General features: G+C 40.1%; 1 protein-coding gene across 2 annotated transcripts; it reads right to left on the reverse strand.

Moving 5' to 3' along the window:
• Window positions 1-14: 14 nt before the first annotated feature.
• Window positions 15-9,857, reverse strand: scoca (short coiled-coil protein a). 2 transcript variants are annotated; one of them, XM_053621954.1, is made up of 4 exons: window positions 9,548-9,857; window positions 3,395-3,466; window positions 3,208-3,288; window positions 15-2,332 (listed from the first exon to the last, which is right to left on the reverse strand). In XM_053621954.1, the coding sequence occupies exons 1-4, from the start codon at window positions 9,609-9,611 to the stop codon at window positions 2,190-2,192; spliced, it is 360 nt and encodes a 119-aa protein (XP_053477929.1). In that variant the 5' UTR covers window positions 9,612-9,857; the 3' UTR covers window positions 15-2,189. The 2 variants fall into 2 exon arrangements, with proteins under 2 accessions (XP_053477929.1, XP_053477931.1); XM_053621956.1 differs by lacking the exon at window positions 9,548-9,857 and adding an exon at window positions 5,597-5,833.
• Window positions 9,858-21,159: the final 11,302 nt, after the last annotated feature.

A 21,159-nucleotide genomic window follows, 5' to 3' on the forward strand; every position in this document is an offset into this window, starting at 1 on the left:
TAAAAGACTCCATGTAAGCAAAAGCAAAAACAGTTTATTAACACAAGTTTGTAATAGTACAATTTACACGCAAGGCTTTATCTACATTGGATGTGTGCAGGCTCAAGTTAATACCTGAAGAAATGTTCATATACAGTATTAAAGTACATTAAAAATAATAAATAGTGTAGTACATGACCAGTTCTTTGTAACAATGAAGCTCTATCATGTTTCTTATGACTCGAGTTCTGTATGTCACACTATAAGATCTGTAACATCTTTATCTCTACAGTAATTAATGTCCAGAAAATGTTATTACTTTAACCTAAGCAGATCTACCTTACTCGGATACACTGCAGCTCTAAAATCTGTTTATTTGGTGAGACCGCGCTGCATCAATTACCAGAAACGGCTAGCAGACGTATCTAAAGTCACTGTGTTGTTATTTCCCGGCTCTGCTTTGTCTACGTGGTTTGCAGAAATCAAATGCGCCCGTGGATCCAGAGTACTCTCTGGGATCGATATCACTCAACACGGCCGCCGTTTCCCTTTTTACCGCTTAAATGCCAGACGGTCCATTTATTAGTGCCGTCTCACATCCTCATCTCCGCTGTCTTTTCACGTATCCCAGCTCAAGCGAGTCGTCCTTTCTACGCATCGCTGTACTGTTGTCTTGCCACCTCTCGCTATAGTCGTATTTATTCATTTTTGAAGATGCTGTTAACCAAAGTGAATAAGATGAGCACCGAGCAGTTAAGGATTAACGGCCCTGACGTAGCAAGTGTCTGACTCCTGTCGCTGTCTGTTATCTGTGAAACAATGACAACAGCCAATGTATTTTCTTCTCCTCTGTGCAAGGAAATGTTTCTCTGTACCAGTTAGTAGCAACAGTCTGTATTTGTAAGTTAAAAATGAAACTGGAAGACAGTATTGTGGAAAAATCGATTTTGGAACGTGGCTGGTGGGATTTTTTTTGCGCGCGTTCCTGATGTCATGCGAGAAGGCCTGGCACACAGTCACTATCCCAGTTCATCCTGGCCCCCTTTAGTTCCAGTGAGGGGAAATCTTAATACTAAAGCATACAAAGACTTTCTATACCATTACGTGCTTCCAATTTTGTGGAACAGTTTGGAGAAGGCCCACATATGGGTGTTATGGTCAGGTGTCCACATACATTTGACCATATAGTGTATGTTTTGTAATCATTTTTTGGAAATCTAATAATCTTTTGGAGATAGGGGATGAATTATGTCAGTTCATGGTTGTTCTCATGGACCAGGGTATTTGGCTTGGCTACAAAGTAGTCGACATCCTGATTGCACAGGCCTGTCTTATGTCTAACGTGCACGCGTGCCAGGGGCAGCGGTGGCTCGGTGGTTAAAGCTCGCAGCTACTAATCAGAAGGTTGTGGGTCCGAGCGTCGAACCGCCAAAGTGCCTCTATTGGGTGCTTGTGCAAGGCTCTTAAACACTCTCGGCTCCAGGAGCTGAATCATGGCTGGCTGACCCAAGCTAGGATAAAAGAATGCAACTGTACTGTATTTGTATACGCGACAATAAAGACTCGAGTACGGACTCTGAATATTTATTACCAGCGCTGTAATTACTGGAGCGGAGCCTCTGCCTCTACGGACTTTTTTCAACCAACTCCACCTCTAACTGTTAATGCAAAATAAACCCAATACAGTAGAAATGTATCGTCCATGATAGTTCTTCATCGTTGCCATTCGTTCACTAATAATCATCAATATCGGCTTCTTAAATCATGCATGTCTCTTTGGAAGAATAAATAATGGCACCTCATGCACGTTCAGGTTGAGCTTCCTGTGCTAAAGAGTACACGGCACTTCTCTTCTGTGCTTTCATTTTTAACATATCATAATATAGTGACAAAGTAAACGGCATTATTTGATCAAATAGGTTGTTGAGAAGCTAATAAAAGACCTACAGAGAAGCTGATGTGCATTAATGCTGTCGATATCTGACCACAGATTGAAACGGAGAGCACGTCTCTCTGCACGAGTGTTATCCACAACCTGCCAGGACGATAAGGCAGTGAGGCAAAGAACCAAAGAAGATTTATAAACAGGACAAATAAACTCAGAGCTCAGCATTGGTGTACATGTGAAAGCTGGAACGTCGGCACGCACTGGCCTCGGTGTTAGAGGACTGGCTATCCGTTTTGGGAAGGAAGACGACGCCCCGTGCGTTTTATTTCCGTTTGCTCTTGGTGTCGGTGGTCTGAAACACGCTCGAGGCCGACATGAGGTTCTCTATGTACTGGCCTAGAACCTGGTTCTCCGACTTCAGCTTCAGGTTCTCCTCCTTCACGGCGTCCACCCGAGCAGAGAGATCTTGAAAGAGAGCAGGAAGGAAGATTAGATCCATTAAGATTAGAGTGAATCACTAATGCTCGCGTCTGAGTCGGAGTGAATCACCAGACGGTACTACAGCGGAGGAAGGATATCGCAGCTGTGTAATATAGGCTATGTCCAGAACGCTAGGGTTTGACAGAGACTTAAAAGCTTATTAGGTTTTATTTGAATTCGTAACAACTCATGGCTCACGCTAATTGACACTACAATGTATGCTCACTCAACAATATTAACCATCATTGCGCATATAAATGGAAGTTGTGAATTTCTTCTGCTTTTAACAATGGAGCATTATCCTCTGGTGTACAGAAAACGAAACCGTAATGACTAATCCGTGGCTTCTGACGAACGGAGACGCATCAACATCATGCCACAACTCGTGCGCTCGGAGCTCTGAAAACGCTGGCGAAAAGAAGAGCGGCTCGTTGAATCGAGTCGGCGGAGAGAACATCTCCTTGACGTCTCGTTATAACGGCACGGAAATAAACAACGGATGAATTACAGCTTCCTGCGTCCTTATTAAGGACGTACGCTTTGAAGAACGGGCTTGTTTCTGTGAGCTCGGATCACACCGATTAATGAGAAGCGGAACGTGTCGTTTTCCTTAATCGCGAGTCTGTCGTTAGAGGATCTTCGTCGTACGATCTGACACAGAGAACACGTCTGTAGAATCCCACCAAGATTTGATTAGGATCGTCTCATACAGTGCGACGAGTAGTGAAATCGCACCAGTCGAAAACCGGCTAAAGCTGAACAAACCATTCGATACATAAATAAAACCAATAAATCATTCGAGAGAAATGCTGACCAGTGAGATAAAATACTAGCTGAAATGCTGCGTCTTTAACTTTTACCTTCGAGTGTGTGTTGGAGCTCCAGCACTTGGTTAATGAGGCGGGTCTTCTCCTCCACTTCAACCTGATTCTCCATGTCTCCTTATTGGGCAACAAACACAGGGATAAAACATGACATAGTACATTTGTTTAAATAATAATAATAATAAAAAAGATTTCCAAAAATAAAAGGTTCTTGTGTATTTACCATCCATGTCACAGTTCATGGTGGAGAGCTGCTCCTCTGGTTTAGGGCGCAGTGCTGCAGAGTCACAGTCAGCTGAAATCAACAACATGTTATTTAACACACAAAGTTTGCCATTGGAGGCAGAAATCAAGAGAAGTGTGTCTGTGTGTGTGTGTGTGTGTGTATGTATGTATATATATATATATATATATATATATATATATATATATATATATATATATATATATACACACACACACACACACACACATTTTTATACATATATTCCCTCTGGTGCGGAAATGACTAAAGAACGTGTCCATCATTAATACGTTTAAAAATGTAAAAGTGCGTTCACACACACTGATTTTTTTTTTTTTATTGCTACAAGTCACCAGTCGCTGTACTATGAAGTCGCCAGTATACGTTCCTACTACTAGTTGCCATAGTAACGTTAACTAGCATTCCACTTTTGACAACAAAGCAGTTTTCTTGCCGCTAAAATGAAACATTCTGGAGGGAGAGCGTTTGTATATAAAATCCACCAGTGTATATATGCATCGTATCCTAACCGAGACGAAGGAGAAGCGGTGTGTGTGTGCGCGCTCTTTGCCGTTGCGGCCGTCTCTCTGCGGCGCAAGCGCTGGACTGTCTGGGTCCATGAAACATTTCGGACTTGTAGGCAGATCACATGCGCTCTACTGTCTTCACTTCCATTAGTAGTCGCTGCAGCAAATCACTCCAAATTTGCATGAAGTTAAACTGTTCTAAACTTGGTGGCGTCACTGGACACGCCCACATCAAGTCACCAACTTGCGGGAAGTCGACAGCTCTCATTGAAAATGAGACGTTCTCAGGTCGCTTTTCCGCTGCGAGACACTGTGTGTGAATGTACTTTAAAGCAGAAAGTATGCTTCACGTTTTACGGGTACGCTAGGAACAGCGTACAGTACACATGACACGAATTTCGTCATCAGCAGAGTACACACGTACTGTACACACGCTGCCTGATTTTTCTAATCACGCAAGTCGCACATGCGTGTTTAATCCTTTTGCACTATTTAGTTCTGCCACAAAGTAGCAACGGTGACCCAGGGCCGTCGATTCTCAAGGTAGTTGAGGAATAAACAGAAGAGACGGAAACGAGTGCAGGTTAGATAGTACCCGCATTTGTATAATTCTAGCCTTAAACAGTATAAGGATTTGTATATGGGTGCTAATCACGGCGAGAGATTGCCCAAGCATTGTTTTTCGTGTTGTTGTGATTCTTCGTCGTTGTCGACCTTCACACCAGAAGACCTGCTTCACTGCTCTGTACTGACTCCTGTTGGCCAGGAGCGGTAGTGCAAGCTGTCTAATGTGCATGCATCACATGGAGTATACTTTGAAAGTCTATGCGTATGACTGCGCACATGCTAGCGTACGTGTAAAAAAAAAAAAAAAAAAAAAACAACCTAAGACTTAAGAGTTGGCGAATCGTTGTGGTATAAGAAGAATAAAACACGACAGAGTATTCTCTTATTCGAAAATGTTAACTAGATGTTATTTATTTTCCTGTAACTGCACATCCCATTGTTGTTGTGGTGTTTTTATATTTATTTGCTATTCTAATTAAACTCTACTTTAAATACCGTTAGAAAATCTTCCTTCATTGTGTAGTGCATTTCGATATGCAAATACTCGTGACGATTCAATGTATATGTAAATTAGTCATCAGCATGACGTCATCCGGCGACTTTAAGCGACCCGTTTCGAGCACACACGGGCTGATTTCCCCTGAAAAGAGCTGAAGTGAAGAAACTTCCTAATGTTAACTAAACCGCATAAAAGCAGCAGGGAAACATACAAACATTAAAAATCTTTATGAAATAGAGTTTTATGTCACAGCTACAAGCCACATATTGCTAGCAAGCTAAAGAACTAACATTACATTCAGGCTAATCTCAGCTAGGAAAGGCGGCTAATAACTCATACTTGCTATTTGTTGTTAATGTTATTAGCGATAAGTGACAACCGCTACACAAATAGCGTAAACTGTTCATATATAATGAGTGAATAACAACACACATTTCATCACTATTTTTATTTAACCGTCGAGACTAAAACAAATCATTAAATCTGGCGCTAACACCGGCTGTGCCACTGCTAGCTGCCGTTACCCAAGAAATAATACAAATACACAAATCAGACGCTGAGTGACTAGAACAGCATGCATCATCTCACCTTCTGTCAGCTTTTGGATAAAACAATACTTTCTCGATAGTAAGAAAACAAACAAAAAAATAACAAACGCGAAGGATCTCCGGAATGATGACGCTACACACCAAAGTCCTCACACTGGGGGGTCGGGGAGAGTTTTATTGTAATACCGACTCTGACCACTAGAGGGAGCCAACAAAGCGTCAACGTTCAATACTCATGGCTGAATCCTAAATTCCTTAACACTTCCTATATAGGTGCCCTATTTATATGACAGTATAATAGTTTTAACACCTTATATAGTGCACTACATGTGTAAAAGTGTCTTATTTGAGATCCAGCCAAAGGTGGAGCGGATATGAAATCAGAGCTGGGTGGTTAGGGTGTGAACCTTCCACATGATACGATTCTTAAGGCAACGATCCGGTATTTGACGATGCTACTGAAACTGCTGTGATACGATATGAAAAGATTTAGGAGCCTCCAATGGAAAGGTGACCGGTTTTGTTGCTCAGGATCTGATCTGGAGAAGGCCTACTGTTAATTTATGAATGATGATGATGAGGTATATTAACCTAGTAATATAGCATTTTAAAGTCCCCTTGAAATTAACAGAGTTATTCGGTGTGTTGACGTGATTTCTACTGTAACAGGAAGTCAGGGCGGGACATATCGTGTGGCTCCTCCTCCTTTTTAAATAGCTAATAGAATTTAGCTTTCCTCACAGCCTGGGGTAAACGGTGCGTTCAAGTCATGTCGGAAAAGATCGTATTTACGAGTCGAACACACATAAACGGCACAGCAAAGTCATAATTACGAGTGGGGGGAGTTTCCGAGTCGGGGGCGTGTCAGTAAGAAAACATGCTGGAATCAATGGATGCGACGTCTGTAGTTGGTGGTAAATTAGTTGAAATTGAATGTTTACTCGTCTCATGGGCTGATTTCAGTTTTGTGTTTGGTAGATGCAGCAAGTCATTGTCAGGCTTTTTTATTTGCGATAAAACAAGCTAATTTCCTGCACAAAATACAAAAGCATTGTATAGTTACGATATAATATGTAATGATAAAGTTGACAGTGGCTTCATAAACTGATTAAAAACATTAAAAATATACACACACACACCTGATGTGCATTCTTTGTTCTTCATTTTCTAGAAGTAGAGTTAAAAAACCTTTTTTGCAATATTTTTGTAGTTAATTAAAAGAAGGTACACCGCCATATTGCTCCAACCAAAGTGACTTGAATGCACCTGACGTTGTAATTACGACTTCCCAACTCGTAAATACGAACTTCCCAGGAGGACTCGACCGCACTGTAGGCCACGACACATGCTAGATATGATTTCTTTCACTCAACAACGGTAACTTCGGCAAAGTGATTTTTATAATGTTGGGGGCGGGACACTTCGGATTCTAGAGAGCATTTGATTGGATAGGAAATCTGATGGGAAGCAGATTTTGTGTATTTTAAGCGCAGATTTTAAGTGCAGAATGATGTCATCAAAATTGTTGATCTGTATCAGTGGTAGAGAGAGACTGTACATTTTGAATGCATACAGTATATCTTCTAAATGTGAATTTTGTCATTGTTTTGAAGCACACTAGTTTATAGATAACCTTAAGGCTGATATATTCATACTAAAAGCCACAAAAATTTCATAGGGGCTTTAAGTATCAGGGTAAGCCAGTTCAGGGTGGTAACTCCACATTGGTCACATCACACTACCCTATTGATCATTTTCCTATAATTCTTTACATATTACATAAAGTAATGATCACATGAGGCAATCTCCTCTCATAGGAACACATTCCCATTCCCAATGACTTCCATGAACACCTGGTCCATCGCAGGGCCGCCTGCACACATACATTCGCACACTCATTCATACCTAGGAGCAATTTAGCATATGCAATCCACCTACTGCATGTTTTGCAAGGTGAGAGGAAACTGGAGAACCCATTCACACACGAGGAGAACACACCACCGGGGTCCCATGTTTGTTCTTGAGCTCAGGTTACTGTCTATATGGAGTTTTGCATGTTCTCCCTGTGTTTGTGTGGGTTTCCACTGGTTTCCTCCCACCTCCCAAAAACATACCAGTAGGTGGAATGGCTACTCTGAGATCATTCTGTGTGTGAATGAGCCCCGGACTGGCATCCTATCCAGGGTTTATTGCTATATTACACCCAGTATTTCCAGGATAGTCTCCAGATAGACGCCCCCTGACCAGGATGAATCGGGTAATGAAGATGAATTAATGAATAAACATGCACCCTTTCAGACATTGATGTAGCAGTGCTACTGGTCAAGTACTGTTTATCCCATCAGTGTATGCCGGTGCAGAGAGTGGATGGTAAAAAGGCAAGATTCTCCACATGACACAAGTGACCCAGGCACTGACACACAGGGTCTACAGGCTACAGCTGATCACATAAGATGATTAGCCTTCACCAGACTCACACTCTTCAGACCCCATATGCTGCTCCAAAACAGAGCAGAGAGTGTTAGAGTATGTGAGTGTGTGAGTGTGTGTGTGTGTGTGTATAAGAGAGAGAGTTAGAAAGAAGGGAACTGTAGTGGGAGCAGAGAATTTTAATATTCTCTCCTGCTGTATAGAGACGTTTAGGTTTATAATAGTAGTAGTAGTAGTAGTAGTAGTAGTAGTAGTAGTAGTAGTAATAATAATAATAATAATAATAATAATAATAATAATAATAATAATAATAATAATAATAGGGCGCACGGTGGCTTAGTGGTTAGCACGTTCGCCTCACACTTCCAGGGCTGGGGGTTCGATTCCCACCGTGACCCCGTGTGTGCGGAGTTTGCATGTTCTCCCTGTGCTGCGGGGGTTTCCTCCGGGTACTCCGGTTTCCTCCCCCAGTCCAAAGACATGCATGATAGGCTGATTGGCATGTCCAAAGTGTCCGTAGTGTATGAATGTGTGTGTGAGTGTGCATGTGATTGTGCCCTGCGATGGATTGGCACCCTGTCCAGGGTGTACCCCGCCTCGTGCCCGATGCTCCCTGGGATAGGCTCCAGGTTTCCCCATGACCCTGAAGAAAGGATAAGCGGTATAGAGGATGGATGGATGGATGATCACCTTTATCCTATGATGATCCATTTGGGTGTGGTCTCCTCCAGGATGGCTCCACCCCCAACTACAGGGGGGCTCACTGAACGAATGGTTTGGCGAGGAGGAAAATAATCTCAATCATATGCTACCATCTTCACAATCAATTGAACATCTACAAGGGAATATCTTTTGGAGGAATGGTGTTCATCTTTTCCGTACATTCTGTGTTGAAGCTGTTCTGGAGGCTTGTAGTGGCTAAACACCTTACTAATATAGTTTATATTGGTTTTCCCTTTCATTTGTCACTGTCTGTATAAATGCATTTCAATAATGTGACCAGAGGACAAACAAGGAGATAAGATGTAGCCTTTGTCATCATGACAGTTAAAACATACCCACACACACATACACACACACTGCGCTTGAGCAGGAAAAACCAGTGCTGCCTACTCCGCGCATGCCCTCCTGATGCTAAGCGATCACAAGAATGTATACTGTATATGCAGAGTCAGCAAATTCCCTCCTGTGTGTGTGCCTCTGTTTATGTCTGTGTATGAGGAAGAGAGGAAGAAAAAGCCACACCAAAAGGCCTTAATCTAATTTGTACTCCTTTTCATATCCTAATTATGTCGTATTGTTGTTGCGGAGATGCATTTAATAGCCGGCGCATGTTATTTAACCCTCGTGTCACGTGGAAAGTTCAAGTTACCCACACCAGATGTGCGTCAACCTGGAAAAACTCACATGTCCGTGTTCGATAATGTGCTGTTTGTTATGCGGGTGGGTGGATGTGTGCGTTTGTACTTATCCATTTAAAAGTTTCCTTTTCGTTACAACCCGAATGTAGCTTCTGAGTTCAGATGAGCAAACATCAAAATATGACATGCAGAGCCCTTACCTGAGTCATCAGCCAGAGAGATGTTGGTGAACATCCCGTCTTCGTCGTCTACTTCCCCTTCCATTTTTCTGCGTGTGTGTGTGTTTCTGTGTGTATCGCCCAGATCCAGCTAAATCAATGCATTCTCTATAATTCATTAAAGAACCTCCCGTATTTTTTTATGGTCTTGCTTTCGCTGTGTCTTGTAGTCTGCCTTTTACACACACACACACACACACACACACACACACACACTCTATCGTGGCACACCTGAAGCCGTTGAGCCGCACCCTGTCAATTATTCAATGTCTCCACAGCAACAGGCCAGACCTGCGAGGTGGCTCAGGTGACATCGCCCTGAGGCAATCGAGCTGAGAGGAGCAAAGAGTTCAAAGGTCACTCTCCATGTTTTTATGAGTTTAAGCCAGCCCTCTGCACCAGCCTCTCACATCACAGTCGAGAAGACATGACTTCTTGTTTTAAAGAGTGACACATTAACCACAGGAGCAGACCATAACACATTCGACATCACTGCCTTAATTACTGAGCTCTTTGATCACCGAGGAGGGATCCAATTCACTGCCAATTTTTCATTTATGGCCTTTATTATGATCAGGACATGGTAATATCAGAGTCCCAAATTGCTCCCTGCTGCCTGGTAGGAAATAATGGACTGTACACTCTGTGTAGTGTACTACATGGTGGAGCTTAACCAATCAAAGTCGTTTTCGTTTTTAAGACCAACATGTTCTGTACTGTAGCAGTACAGTATTAGTGGTGCCCAGGCACTGTTTCTCAGCCGAAGCACTAACACTTTTAGGTGCAGTTTATTCAAATGTTTAAAGGATCTTTGAAGAACTATAGTAATCGAATAGTTTCAAAAAATACTCTCAGTGCCCTCCCTGCTTGGTGACTATAATGTGATAGAGGAGAGCTAGCTAGTGTTTGGGATTACCAAACTGGGAGAAAATATGTCCTCTATATGTCCTTCTTTCTTCTTTTCAGGCTTCTGTTTGATATTTTTCCAGTTTGGAAATGAACTCTGCCCCCAGATGAAGCAGGAGCTACTAAACTCTAGCCCTTTCCTTAAAAAGAAACTCACAAGTCATGCACATCTGCAACACAGTGGCAGGTGGTGGTGGTTGGGAGGATGGTGAAGGCTTGTCAAAGTTATTATCATTTCAATTGCAATTCTTCTCAGGGGCAGTAGAGGGCTGTAAAAATACAGACTGCTCCTTTAATAGAAGGCCTTTATTAATCCTTCCATCCATTTTCTCGACCGCTTATCCTACACTGGGTCACGGGGAGCCTGGAGCCTATTCAATGGGAATGGGGGCACAATGCGGGGGACATCCTGGACGGGGTGTCAACCCATCGTAGGGCACAAACACACACACACACACACGTCGGACAATTTGGAAATGCCAATCAGCCTACAGCGCATTTCTTTGGACCTGGGGAGGAAACCGGAGTACCTGGAGGAAGTCCATGAAGCACGGGGATAACATGCAAACTCCGCACAAACAGGGTGGAGACTGGAATCAAACCCCCAACCCTGAAGGTGCGAGGCAAACGTGCTAACTACTAAGCCACCATACCCCCGGTCTTAATTATGTCTGGACAAATTAATAAGGTCTAAATTCCAAATGTATTCCTGCTCCCTATTTAAAAGTTTAATTGTTCCGCATCAGACATCTAAAACAACCCCACTAAATCCGCAGATTGAATTGTGTTTGTTTTCAAAATGTAATCATTCTAAGTAAGCTAGGTGTGCAGTATGTATGACAGGGATTTAGCTAAAGGTCCCAGATCTCCTCTTTGCAAACGTACGTACATTATTTTTTCTGTGTAGTGTGAGCTGTGAAATGCATTACAAAAAAACAGTGGATGCTCCTCATGGCATGTGTGTACGTGCAGTCTTCGTTAAGGTTGCTCAGCATTATGACTGCATGATGTAGAGAGATATTTGAAATAATTGGGAGCACACTCCGATGGTAATAATAATTCATTAGGACTCATCATTTTTAAATGCATCCAGCACCTTGCTGGCACTCAAGACCACTTAACAGAAAAGTGAAAAAGAGAAAGAGAAAACATGTGTTTAAAACGATATTTTACAAGAGGACTGAAAAAGAACAGTCATGGAGAGATTGTAAAATAAAATGTGTAAAATGTGTGTGTGTGTGTTGGGGGTGGGGGGTGTAGGGGATGTGATGCCCTGTGATGGACAGCTATCCCGTAGAGTGCATATTCCTGTCTTGCTCAGTGTTCCTGGGATTGGCTTCGGATCGATTACTGAAGATTAACGAATGAACGAAGCGTATGGAGGATTTTCTCGAAGAAGCTATTAAAGAAATTTGGAATAGTCTCAGCATGCTGCTACGAAAGCATGAACCAGGGTTTCTGCATCTTCCAAATGAAGTAATAAACCATGTATCGAAGCTGAAGAAAATCACTCTTAGTAAAACAGGGAGCATTAAGGAGAGTGTCAAATTAAACATGAATCCATGATTGCAAACATTACAATAACACCATCAGCGTAAACGGAATGAGCAGTGCACTACACTCGTAACGCCGCCTGTCAGAAACCATTACGAGTGGTTGAAGTTGCGTAGTTATGAATTCATTAAACACGTCCATTTTGAATTACTCCTCGAGCACATCCATTTTGTGCCCTACAAACGAGCAATTCAAGCTGTAATGAGCTCAGGCCTCAACAAGACTCACAGGAATATATACGTAGCATCTAGTGAGAGTGTTCACTGTCGACTGCTGAAAACTGACAACAACAACATGTAGACATGCACATGCACACACACACACACACACACACACACACACACACACACACACACACACACACACACACATGCACTCAACTACACAGGTTTAGCTCTTGCTTTAATAGGCTTGCAAATGAATGTTAATGATGCTGATACACTGAACAAATGAGATTAATGACACACAGATTACACTCCCAAACAACCAGACAGAGAGAGAGAGAGAGAGAGAGAGACAGAGAGAGAGAGAGAGAGAGAGAGAGAGAGAGAGAGAGAGTGAGTGAGAGAGAGAGTGAGAGAGGCAGAGAGAGAGAGAGTGAGAGAATGAGACAGAGAGAGAGAGAGACAGAGAGAGAGACACTGCTGCACTTCAGCGGAAAGAAGGAACTAATACCACAAAAGTGATAGCAATTGAAAATACAGATAATTTTATCTAATATTTCTCATTACATTATGATGTTAAATGAGATTAAATAAATACAAGGCAAATAACTGGCAGAAAATTTGCCTATTTCTTATTATTTAAGTATTTCTTTCTAGAAAGGAGCTCAAATAATATAGGAAAAAATAAGACAATTTTAAGCTTGAAATTAATAATAATATCTAGAAATATTGTTAATAATCCTAGATTTGTTTGACTAAAATATCATAATGATAAATAATACACAAATGTACCTATGTAAGATATTGTCACTAGATTTTTTTTTTTTTTTTTGCATTAAAGACACAAACACAATGTATACATGTCTGTAATGTGCAATTTCTTATATATGATTATTCTAATATATTTCTAGACATTCTATTGACAGATCATTTTGCTTTTTAGAAACAAACACTTTAAAATCCACTTTAAAATGCGAGAGGTTTTTGGTCACTAAGATTTTTTTTGAAGTGTAAGTGAATGTATAAAGGTGAGTTAACGACTTGTAAATGACTGATGTAGAGACTTATAGGAGACCTAGTTATTTGTTGAATTAATAAACTGAGATGTGAACACTACAGTGTACAGTATGTTCTGTATATTTGAACTCAGTTCACTTGTAAATGCTGGGTGCTTACATCTATTTCTACCGTTCCTCAGGCAAAGGATTTGACCTTTAGGGTAAAACACATGGGATGTGATTGTATATAGACACATATTGTAAACATTCCTGAGGTCATTCTGAAATATATCTATTCCAGATAAGCACATGGTAGCCTGAACACCAGTTTCAGTAATTGAGCTGGAGATTGTGGCACCACCTGGTGGGTACCTGCAGCGCTGAGTCAGACGTCAGTGCTTCTGAGAACAGGCCATAGTAAACTTTTGAAACACTGGAACCCAGTGAATTTTAATCCAGGATTAAATTAGTCGCAGTATTTAACTCTAGTATTAAATCTAACACAGTGTTAAAGTTAGACCCAGTGTTCATTTAAACTCAGTATTAAATTAGACCCAGGTTTAAATGACACCCAGCGTTAATTTAATCCCAGTGTAAAATTAAACCCAGTACCAAATTAGACCACATGTTAAAATAGATCCCACATTAAATTAAACCCATTCTTAAATTAGACAGAGTTTTAAAAGAGACCTTACATTAAATTAAACCCAGTGTTAGATTAGACCAAGTTTCAAGTTAGACCCAGGGTTATATCAGTCCCAATGTTAAATGAGACCCAATGTTAATTTAGGCCCAGTGTTAAATTAGTCCCAGTATTAATTTAGGCCCAGTGTTAAATTATACCCAGTGTTAAATTAGAACCAGTGTTAAATCAGTCCCAATGTTAAATGAGATCCAATGTTAATTTAGGCACAGTGTTAAATTAAACCCAGTGTTAAATTAGACCCAGTATTAATTTAGGCCCAGTGTTAAATTAGACCCAGGGTTAAATTAGTCCCAGTGTTAAATTAGTCCCAGTGTTAAATCAGTCCCAATGTTAAATTAGATCCAATGTTAATTTAGGCCCAGTGTTAAATTAAACCCAGTGTTAAATTAGACCCAGTGTTAAATCAGTCCCAATGTTAAATTAGATCCAATGTTAATTTAGGCCCAGTGTTAAATTAAACCCAGTGTTAAATTAGACCCAGTGTTAAATCAGTCCCAATGTTAAATTAGACCCAGTGTTAAATTAGTCCCTGTGTTAAATTAGACCCAGTGTTAAATTAGACCCAGGGTTAAATTAGACCCAGTGTTAAATTAGTCCCTGTGTTAAATTAGACCCAGTGTTAAATTAGATCCAATGTTAATTTAGGCCCAGTGTTAAATTAGACCCATTGTTAAATTAAACCCAGTGTTAAATCAGTCCCAATGTTAAATTAGATCCAATGTTAATTTAGGCCCAGTGTTAAATTAAACCCAGTGTTAAATTAGACCCAGTGTTAAATCAGTCCCAGTGTTAAATTAGACCCAGTGTTAAATTAGTCCCTGTGTTAAATTAGACTCAGTGTTAAATTAGTCCCAGTGTTAAATTAGACCCAGTGTTAAATCAGTCCCAGTGTTAAATTAGACCCAGTGTTAAATTAGTCCCTGTGTTAAATTAGACCCAGTGTTAAATTAGACCCAGGGTTAAATTAGTCCCAGTGTTAAATTAGTCCCAGTGTTAAATCAGTCCCAATGTTAAATTAGATCCAATGTTAATTTAGGCCCAGTGTTAAATTAGACCCAGTGTTAAATTAAACCCAGTGTTAAATTAAACCCAGTGTTAAATCAGTCCCAATGTTAAATTAGATCCACTGTTAATTTAGGCCCAGTGTTAAATTAAACCCAGTGTTAAATTAGACCCAGTATTAATTTAGGCCCAGTGTTAAATTAAACCCAGTGTTAAATCTGTCCCAGTGTTAAATTAGACCCAGTGTTAAATCTGTCCCAGTGTTAAATGAGACCTAGGGCTAATTTAATCCCAGTGTTAAATGAGACCAAGTATTAAATCATACCCAGTGTTAAATGAGCCCCAGTATTACATTAGAACGAGTGCTAATTTAAATCCAGTATTAAAGTAGTGTTAAATTGGACCCAGAAGCTGTTCATTCAGAGATTATCTGACCTCCCATTACTTATCATTTTCACATGGCTTGAAATTCAGCTTGAATGACTGCTCATCAGGCCATCACACACCAGCTTACATTTACTAAATACTGAAAGTACTTATTAGCGTTCATTAACCATAACAGATCATAGATTTGTATAATTACTTTATAGTAATTCCAGTGTTACAGTATGCCTTAATAAAGCCACTAGTTCAATTATTAAAGTGTGTGGCCTCATGAGATCTTAAAAAAGTGCTGAGAGGGCCCTGATGTAAAATTAGACTTAGTGTGGAAATGGACTTAATGTTTAGTTGTGCCGTGTTCAGCTTGAATTAGCTGCAGAAAATGGTAGTGTAAATTGGACCATTGCATTTGTGCACTGTAGTGTTTCAAAAAGACTCAAACCTTTGCAGATTTTTTGTAATGAGCTCCTTCTATCACTGCAGGATCCAAACCACGATCTCTCATTTACCAGGTGGCTGTTTTTAGCAGCTTTTAGTGCTTTTGGATGGGGCTGCTCCATCTGGAGAGCTCTAGAGGCCTTTCGGTTTACTGGTCTGCAGATTACATGGCAGAGAAATGCTGTCAACATGTGAGCTTAATGCTAACGAAGACTACAAAGGCTGGATTCATATATCTCAATTCTGTCTGCTTCGAAACTGAACAATAACCAGTGTGTTCAAATCAGTGAGAGAAGAGAGAGAAAAACATGCAATAACTGGGTGAATATTTCCACAGGAGGATAGGGAGAGGAAAATCAGACAGTAAAAAAACTAAATAGGTAAATTTGGCCTTAAGGAAGGAAAGACAGACTCTCTCTCTCTCTCTCTCTCTCTCTCTCTCTCTCTCTCTGCTGTAACTCACTGTGAGTTAACAGATGCCTGTGGTTTGCAACAGCTCTCCTGGTAATTGTAAAAACACTCAGTCCATCTAAATTTTGGAAAGGCAACAACCGCCACCAACCCTCCTCTGACTTTTTATATCAGCTTTGCCTACATTGGAAATTATAGCTGGGCTTAACTCTAATTTAACTCAGATTTACACTTCTGAAATGCCATCCGCTTACTTGAAAACCATCCAGATGATGTTCTGCTTCAGCTATGTCCATAAGATGGCACTTAACACTGCTGTATTTGTTGAGACTGCTTAACATTTCAGGTACATACCATACCTGCATGTGATCCTACAAATCGACAGGCAATCGTTCTTTCACTATGTACGTTGGCAACAAAGCTAAAATGCGTGAAGCAATATTTTAATTGAGAGTTGAACAATTCCTTCGACCAATCCCATGACACATGTGGTCCAACGTATTTTTCAGTTCCTTTAGATCCCATTTGCTGTTTGATGAGCAAAAATGGAAGAATATCTTATAACCATGGTTTCATCTTATCCTGTCATGATCTGCCATAACATTAAAACCACCTGCCTAATATTGTGTAGGTCCCAGCATCACACTGCCTCCATGGGCTTACCTTCTTCCCATAGTGCATCCTGGTGCCATCTCTTCCCCAGGGAAGCGACGCACACGATCCCAGCCATCCACGTGATGTAAAAGAAAATGTTCTTCCTTCTTCCATTGCTCCATGGTCCAGTTCTGATGCTCATGAGCCCAGTGTAGATGCTTTCAGTATTGGATGGGGGTCAGCATGGGCGCTCATGCAGCTGGGACCAGTCTGCAGCTACGCAGCCCCATACACAGCAAGCTGAGATGCACTGTGTGTTCTGACACCTTCCTATAATAGCCAGCATTAACATTTTCAGCAGTTCATGCTACAGTAGCTCTTCTGTGGGATCGGACCAGACGGGCTAACCTTCACTCCGCATGTGCATCAATGAGCCTTGGACGCCCATGACCCTGTCACCGGTATACCTGCCTTGGACCACTTTTGGTAGGTATTAACCACTGCACACCAGGAACACCCCACAAGACCTGCTGTCGTCTAGCTATCACAATTTGCCCTTGTCAAAGTCGGATCCTTTGTCAGATCCTTACGCGTGCCGATTTTCCCTGGTTCCAACACGTCAACTTGGAGAACCGATTGTTGAGTTGCTGCCTAATATATCCCTTGACAGATGTCATTGTAATGAGATAATCTATGTTATTCACGTCCCCTGTCAGTGGTTTTAATGTTATGGCTGATTGGTGTACAACCTCTCATTAAATGTATATAGAGACAATATGAGGAAAAATAACACTTGGAAGGAAAGAAGCAGAGATTGTTGGTACATAACATTCACACTGATTAGTGCATTTTAATTTGTGTTTAATAATTAGTTTTAGAAGCTATATATAGCTACTATTACTTATAATAGGAACATAAAAAATAGTGCTGTACAGTGCACAGCCACACGCAAGAACAGCAGCAGTCGCTATACACCTACAAGACACAAGCTACAAGTGTGAACATAGTGTAAGGCTACTGTTTAGTTTGTGTAAACGAAATTACCAGGTGATATTATCAAGTTCGAATACGTTCGAATCCATTGTAAAATCCCTGATATGCACATGCCTGTGACGGTATCACAATAACTGAATTCTGTATTCATGCGCAGGTTTTAAAACAATAAAACTGTTACTGTTAAGCTGTTGTTTTGTCCATACGTCCTAAATCTAGTCTGTTATGTTGCTTAGTAAAACGTTTATTTGTTAACAGACTACAATGTGTGGTGGAGAAATTGTTCTTATTCATAATGAATTGGATCATTTATGGAACATTGGTATTTTATCATAGTATTTTTGTTGCCATTTTATAAAAGCAATAAGCCACTCGAGGGCAGTGATTTTAAGAACACCCTTACCCCTGATGAAATCACTGTAATGCAAGCCCTGTTGTGTTTTATTGCTTTACTATGTGATCTTTCTCTCTTGCTTTCACACATGAAGAGAAGTCACACTCTCCCCTCAGTGCCTGTGCACTAATGTGCCAACATTGCTACACCCAAAGCACAAGCACACTGGGAGGTGGAGGTACCCTTTCACCCACATTGCACTGAGTCAAGCTCGGGGATGATGATGAGGGTGTGAAGAGAAGAGTAGCCATGTGGATAAGGAGAGGGAAGAAGTGTAGGGATGATGATGAGGGTGGGAGTTTGAGGAGGAGTTAGTGTAGGTAAAATGAAGAAGATTTTGGTCAAATTTTGTGGAGAGGATCGAGCCAGGGGATGAGAAGAAGAGAGCAATGAAAGGACTGGACGAACGAAAGAATGGAGAGAGTTTGGAGAACAAGAGGAAGGAGTTGGGGGAAGGTGGTGTAGTGCTTGCACCTCCATGGTTTGGGGGTTTCCTCCAGGTACTCTTTTTTCCTTCCACAGACCAAATACATGCATTTTAATCTGTTAGGCATATCTTAATTGTCTGTAGTGTGTGACCTGTGATGAGGGTTGGCACACCGTCCAGGGTGTTCCTCACCTTGTGCCCCGGGTTCCCTGGAATAGGCTCCAGGCTCCCTACGACCCTGTGTTGGATAAGCGGTACGGAACATGAATGCATGGATGGATGGATGGATGCATGGCGGAAGAATTAAGTCTGGTGATGAGGAGGGTGGCTGCAAATAAGGAGAAGTGTAGTAAGTCTTGGGAAGAGAGCCAAGATGACGAGGAGCAAGTTTGTGCATTAGATGGTGCATTAATTGTATAGGAGAAAAGAGGAGAGGAGGTGGTGTGAACGGGAGTGAGAAGAGCAGGTGGAAGTGTAGCGTGTGGTTGAAGAGAGAGGAGGAGGTGAATAAAGTTAATAAAGTAATGAGGAGGAGGGAGTGTAGGACAGAAGAAATAGAATGATGAAGTGGAGGAAGGAATGAAGGGATGAGAAGAAGGGAACGTCTGATTCTAGTTCTTGTTCCCAGAGCCACTGAGTACCAATTTGCCAACACAGCAGAGTAACACCGCGCACAGTAGTTTCAAGTTTCAAGTTTCAACACAGCAGTTTCCCATCCAGAGACGGTTTCCAAATCACACCTTGTTCCTTTTTTAGTAGAAGATGAAACTAAAAAAAGAGTTGATAAAGGGACATTCTGTCTTCCTCTCTCTCTCTCTCTCTCTCTCTCTCTCTCTCACACACACACACTCACACACACAAATTAAAAACAGCAATTTATAAGGTAAGGTAGGAGAAAACAATCAGCCAGGCCATAAAATGACTGTTCCTTTTTGCAGTAATAAAAACATCACAGTGCTGCACTTATCTCTGCCCTGGAGTGCGTTGAGCTGCATTCACCAAAAAGGAGGAATAGACGTCAATTCATCATATATTTAGCATTATTAGGTAAGGCATGAAATGCTTGGGGGCGCGCTTTTAAAGTAAATTAATCAGTGACGGGGTAATGTGATGTAGCATGACACAAAGCAGTGTCAGAAAGCTATTACCAACCTGAAAAGGATTATTCACCAAAACTGCTTATCACGGAGTGTTTTATTTCTCTTATCCCACAGCAGATTTCCAATAATCGGGATTTTACATTTATGAATGAACAGCATGCTGAGTTTTTCAACCTTTTATAATTGCGTTTAATGTTGTGGATTGTCTACGAGATAAGTTAGTTACTGTTAGGATGTAAGTATAGCATCCACAGTCCATCATGTCCCTGTGAATGGGTTGTTACTACAGAAATGATAATGTATTAGAGCAATAACATTGATATAAACTTTTATTTGAGTTACAGAATATTATTCCGTACCTTCAGATCTGAGAATTCAACAAAGCGGTGGTGTAATTCATTTTTATTTTACTGTATGGATATTTTATGCATTACTAATGGCTTAAAATGAACTCAATTATTATTATACAGAGTCAGATTATTATTATTATAATACAGATTCATAACTCAATTATTATTATTATACAGAGTCAGATTATTATTATTATAATACAGATTCATAACTCAGTTATTATTATTATACAGAGTCGGATTATTATTATTATTATTATTATTATTATACAGATTCATAACTCAATTATTATTATTATACCGAGTCAGATTATTATTATTATTATTATTATTATTATAATACAGATTCATAACTCAATTATTATTATTATACAGAGTCAGATTATTATTATTATTATTATTATACAGAGTCAGATTATTATTATTATTATTATTATACAGATTCATAACTCAATTATTATTATTATACAGAGTCAGATTATTATTATTATTATTATTATTATTATTATTATTATTATTATACAGATTCATAACTCAATTATTATTATTATACAGAGTCAGATTATTATTATTATTATTATAATACAGATTCATAACTCAATTATTATTATTATACCGAGTCAGATTATTATTATTATTATTATTATTATTATTATTATACAGATTCATAACTCAATTATTATTATTATACAGAGTCAGATTATTATTATTATTATTATTATTATTATTATTATAATACAGATTCATAACTCAATTATTATTATTATACAGAGTCAGATTATTATTATTATTATTATTATACAGATTCATAACTCAATTATTATTATACAGAGTCAAATTATTATTATTATACAGATTCATAACTCAATTATTATTATACAGAGTCAGATTATTATTATACAGATTCATAACTCAATTATTATTATACAGAGTCAGAGTCCCTGTCATGATTATGTTTTGGTTGAATTTGGTCTAATGTGTGTATATATGTATGAGTGTGTTGAGGATGAGTGTGTGCGTGATGCAGGAGTCTGGGAGGGGCATTGGCTTCGGACAGGCTTCCTGAAGACACTGGCGTTGCCGTGGAGATCCCGAGTGACCCTGCCCACAATCGTCGTGTCGCCATAATGTCATCTTTATCTCATGACACAACCTCCATCCCTGTCCCAACACATA

This window comes from Ictalurus furcatus, chromosome 3, assembly GCF_023375685.1.
Source record: "Ictalurus furcatus strain D&B chromosome 3, Billie_1.0, whole genome shotgun sequence".
Taxonomy (NCBI): Eukaryota; Metazoa; Chordata; class Actinopteri; order Siluriformes; family Ictaluridae; genus Ictalurus; species Ictalurus furcatus.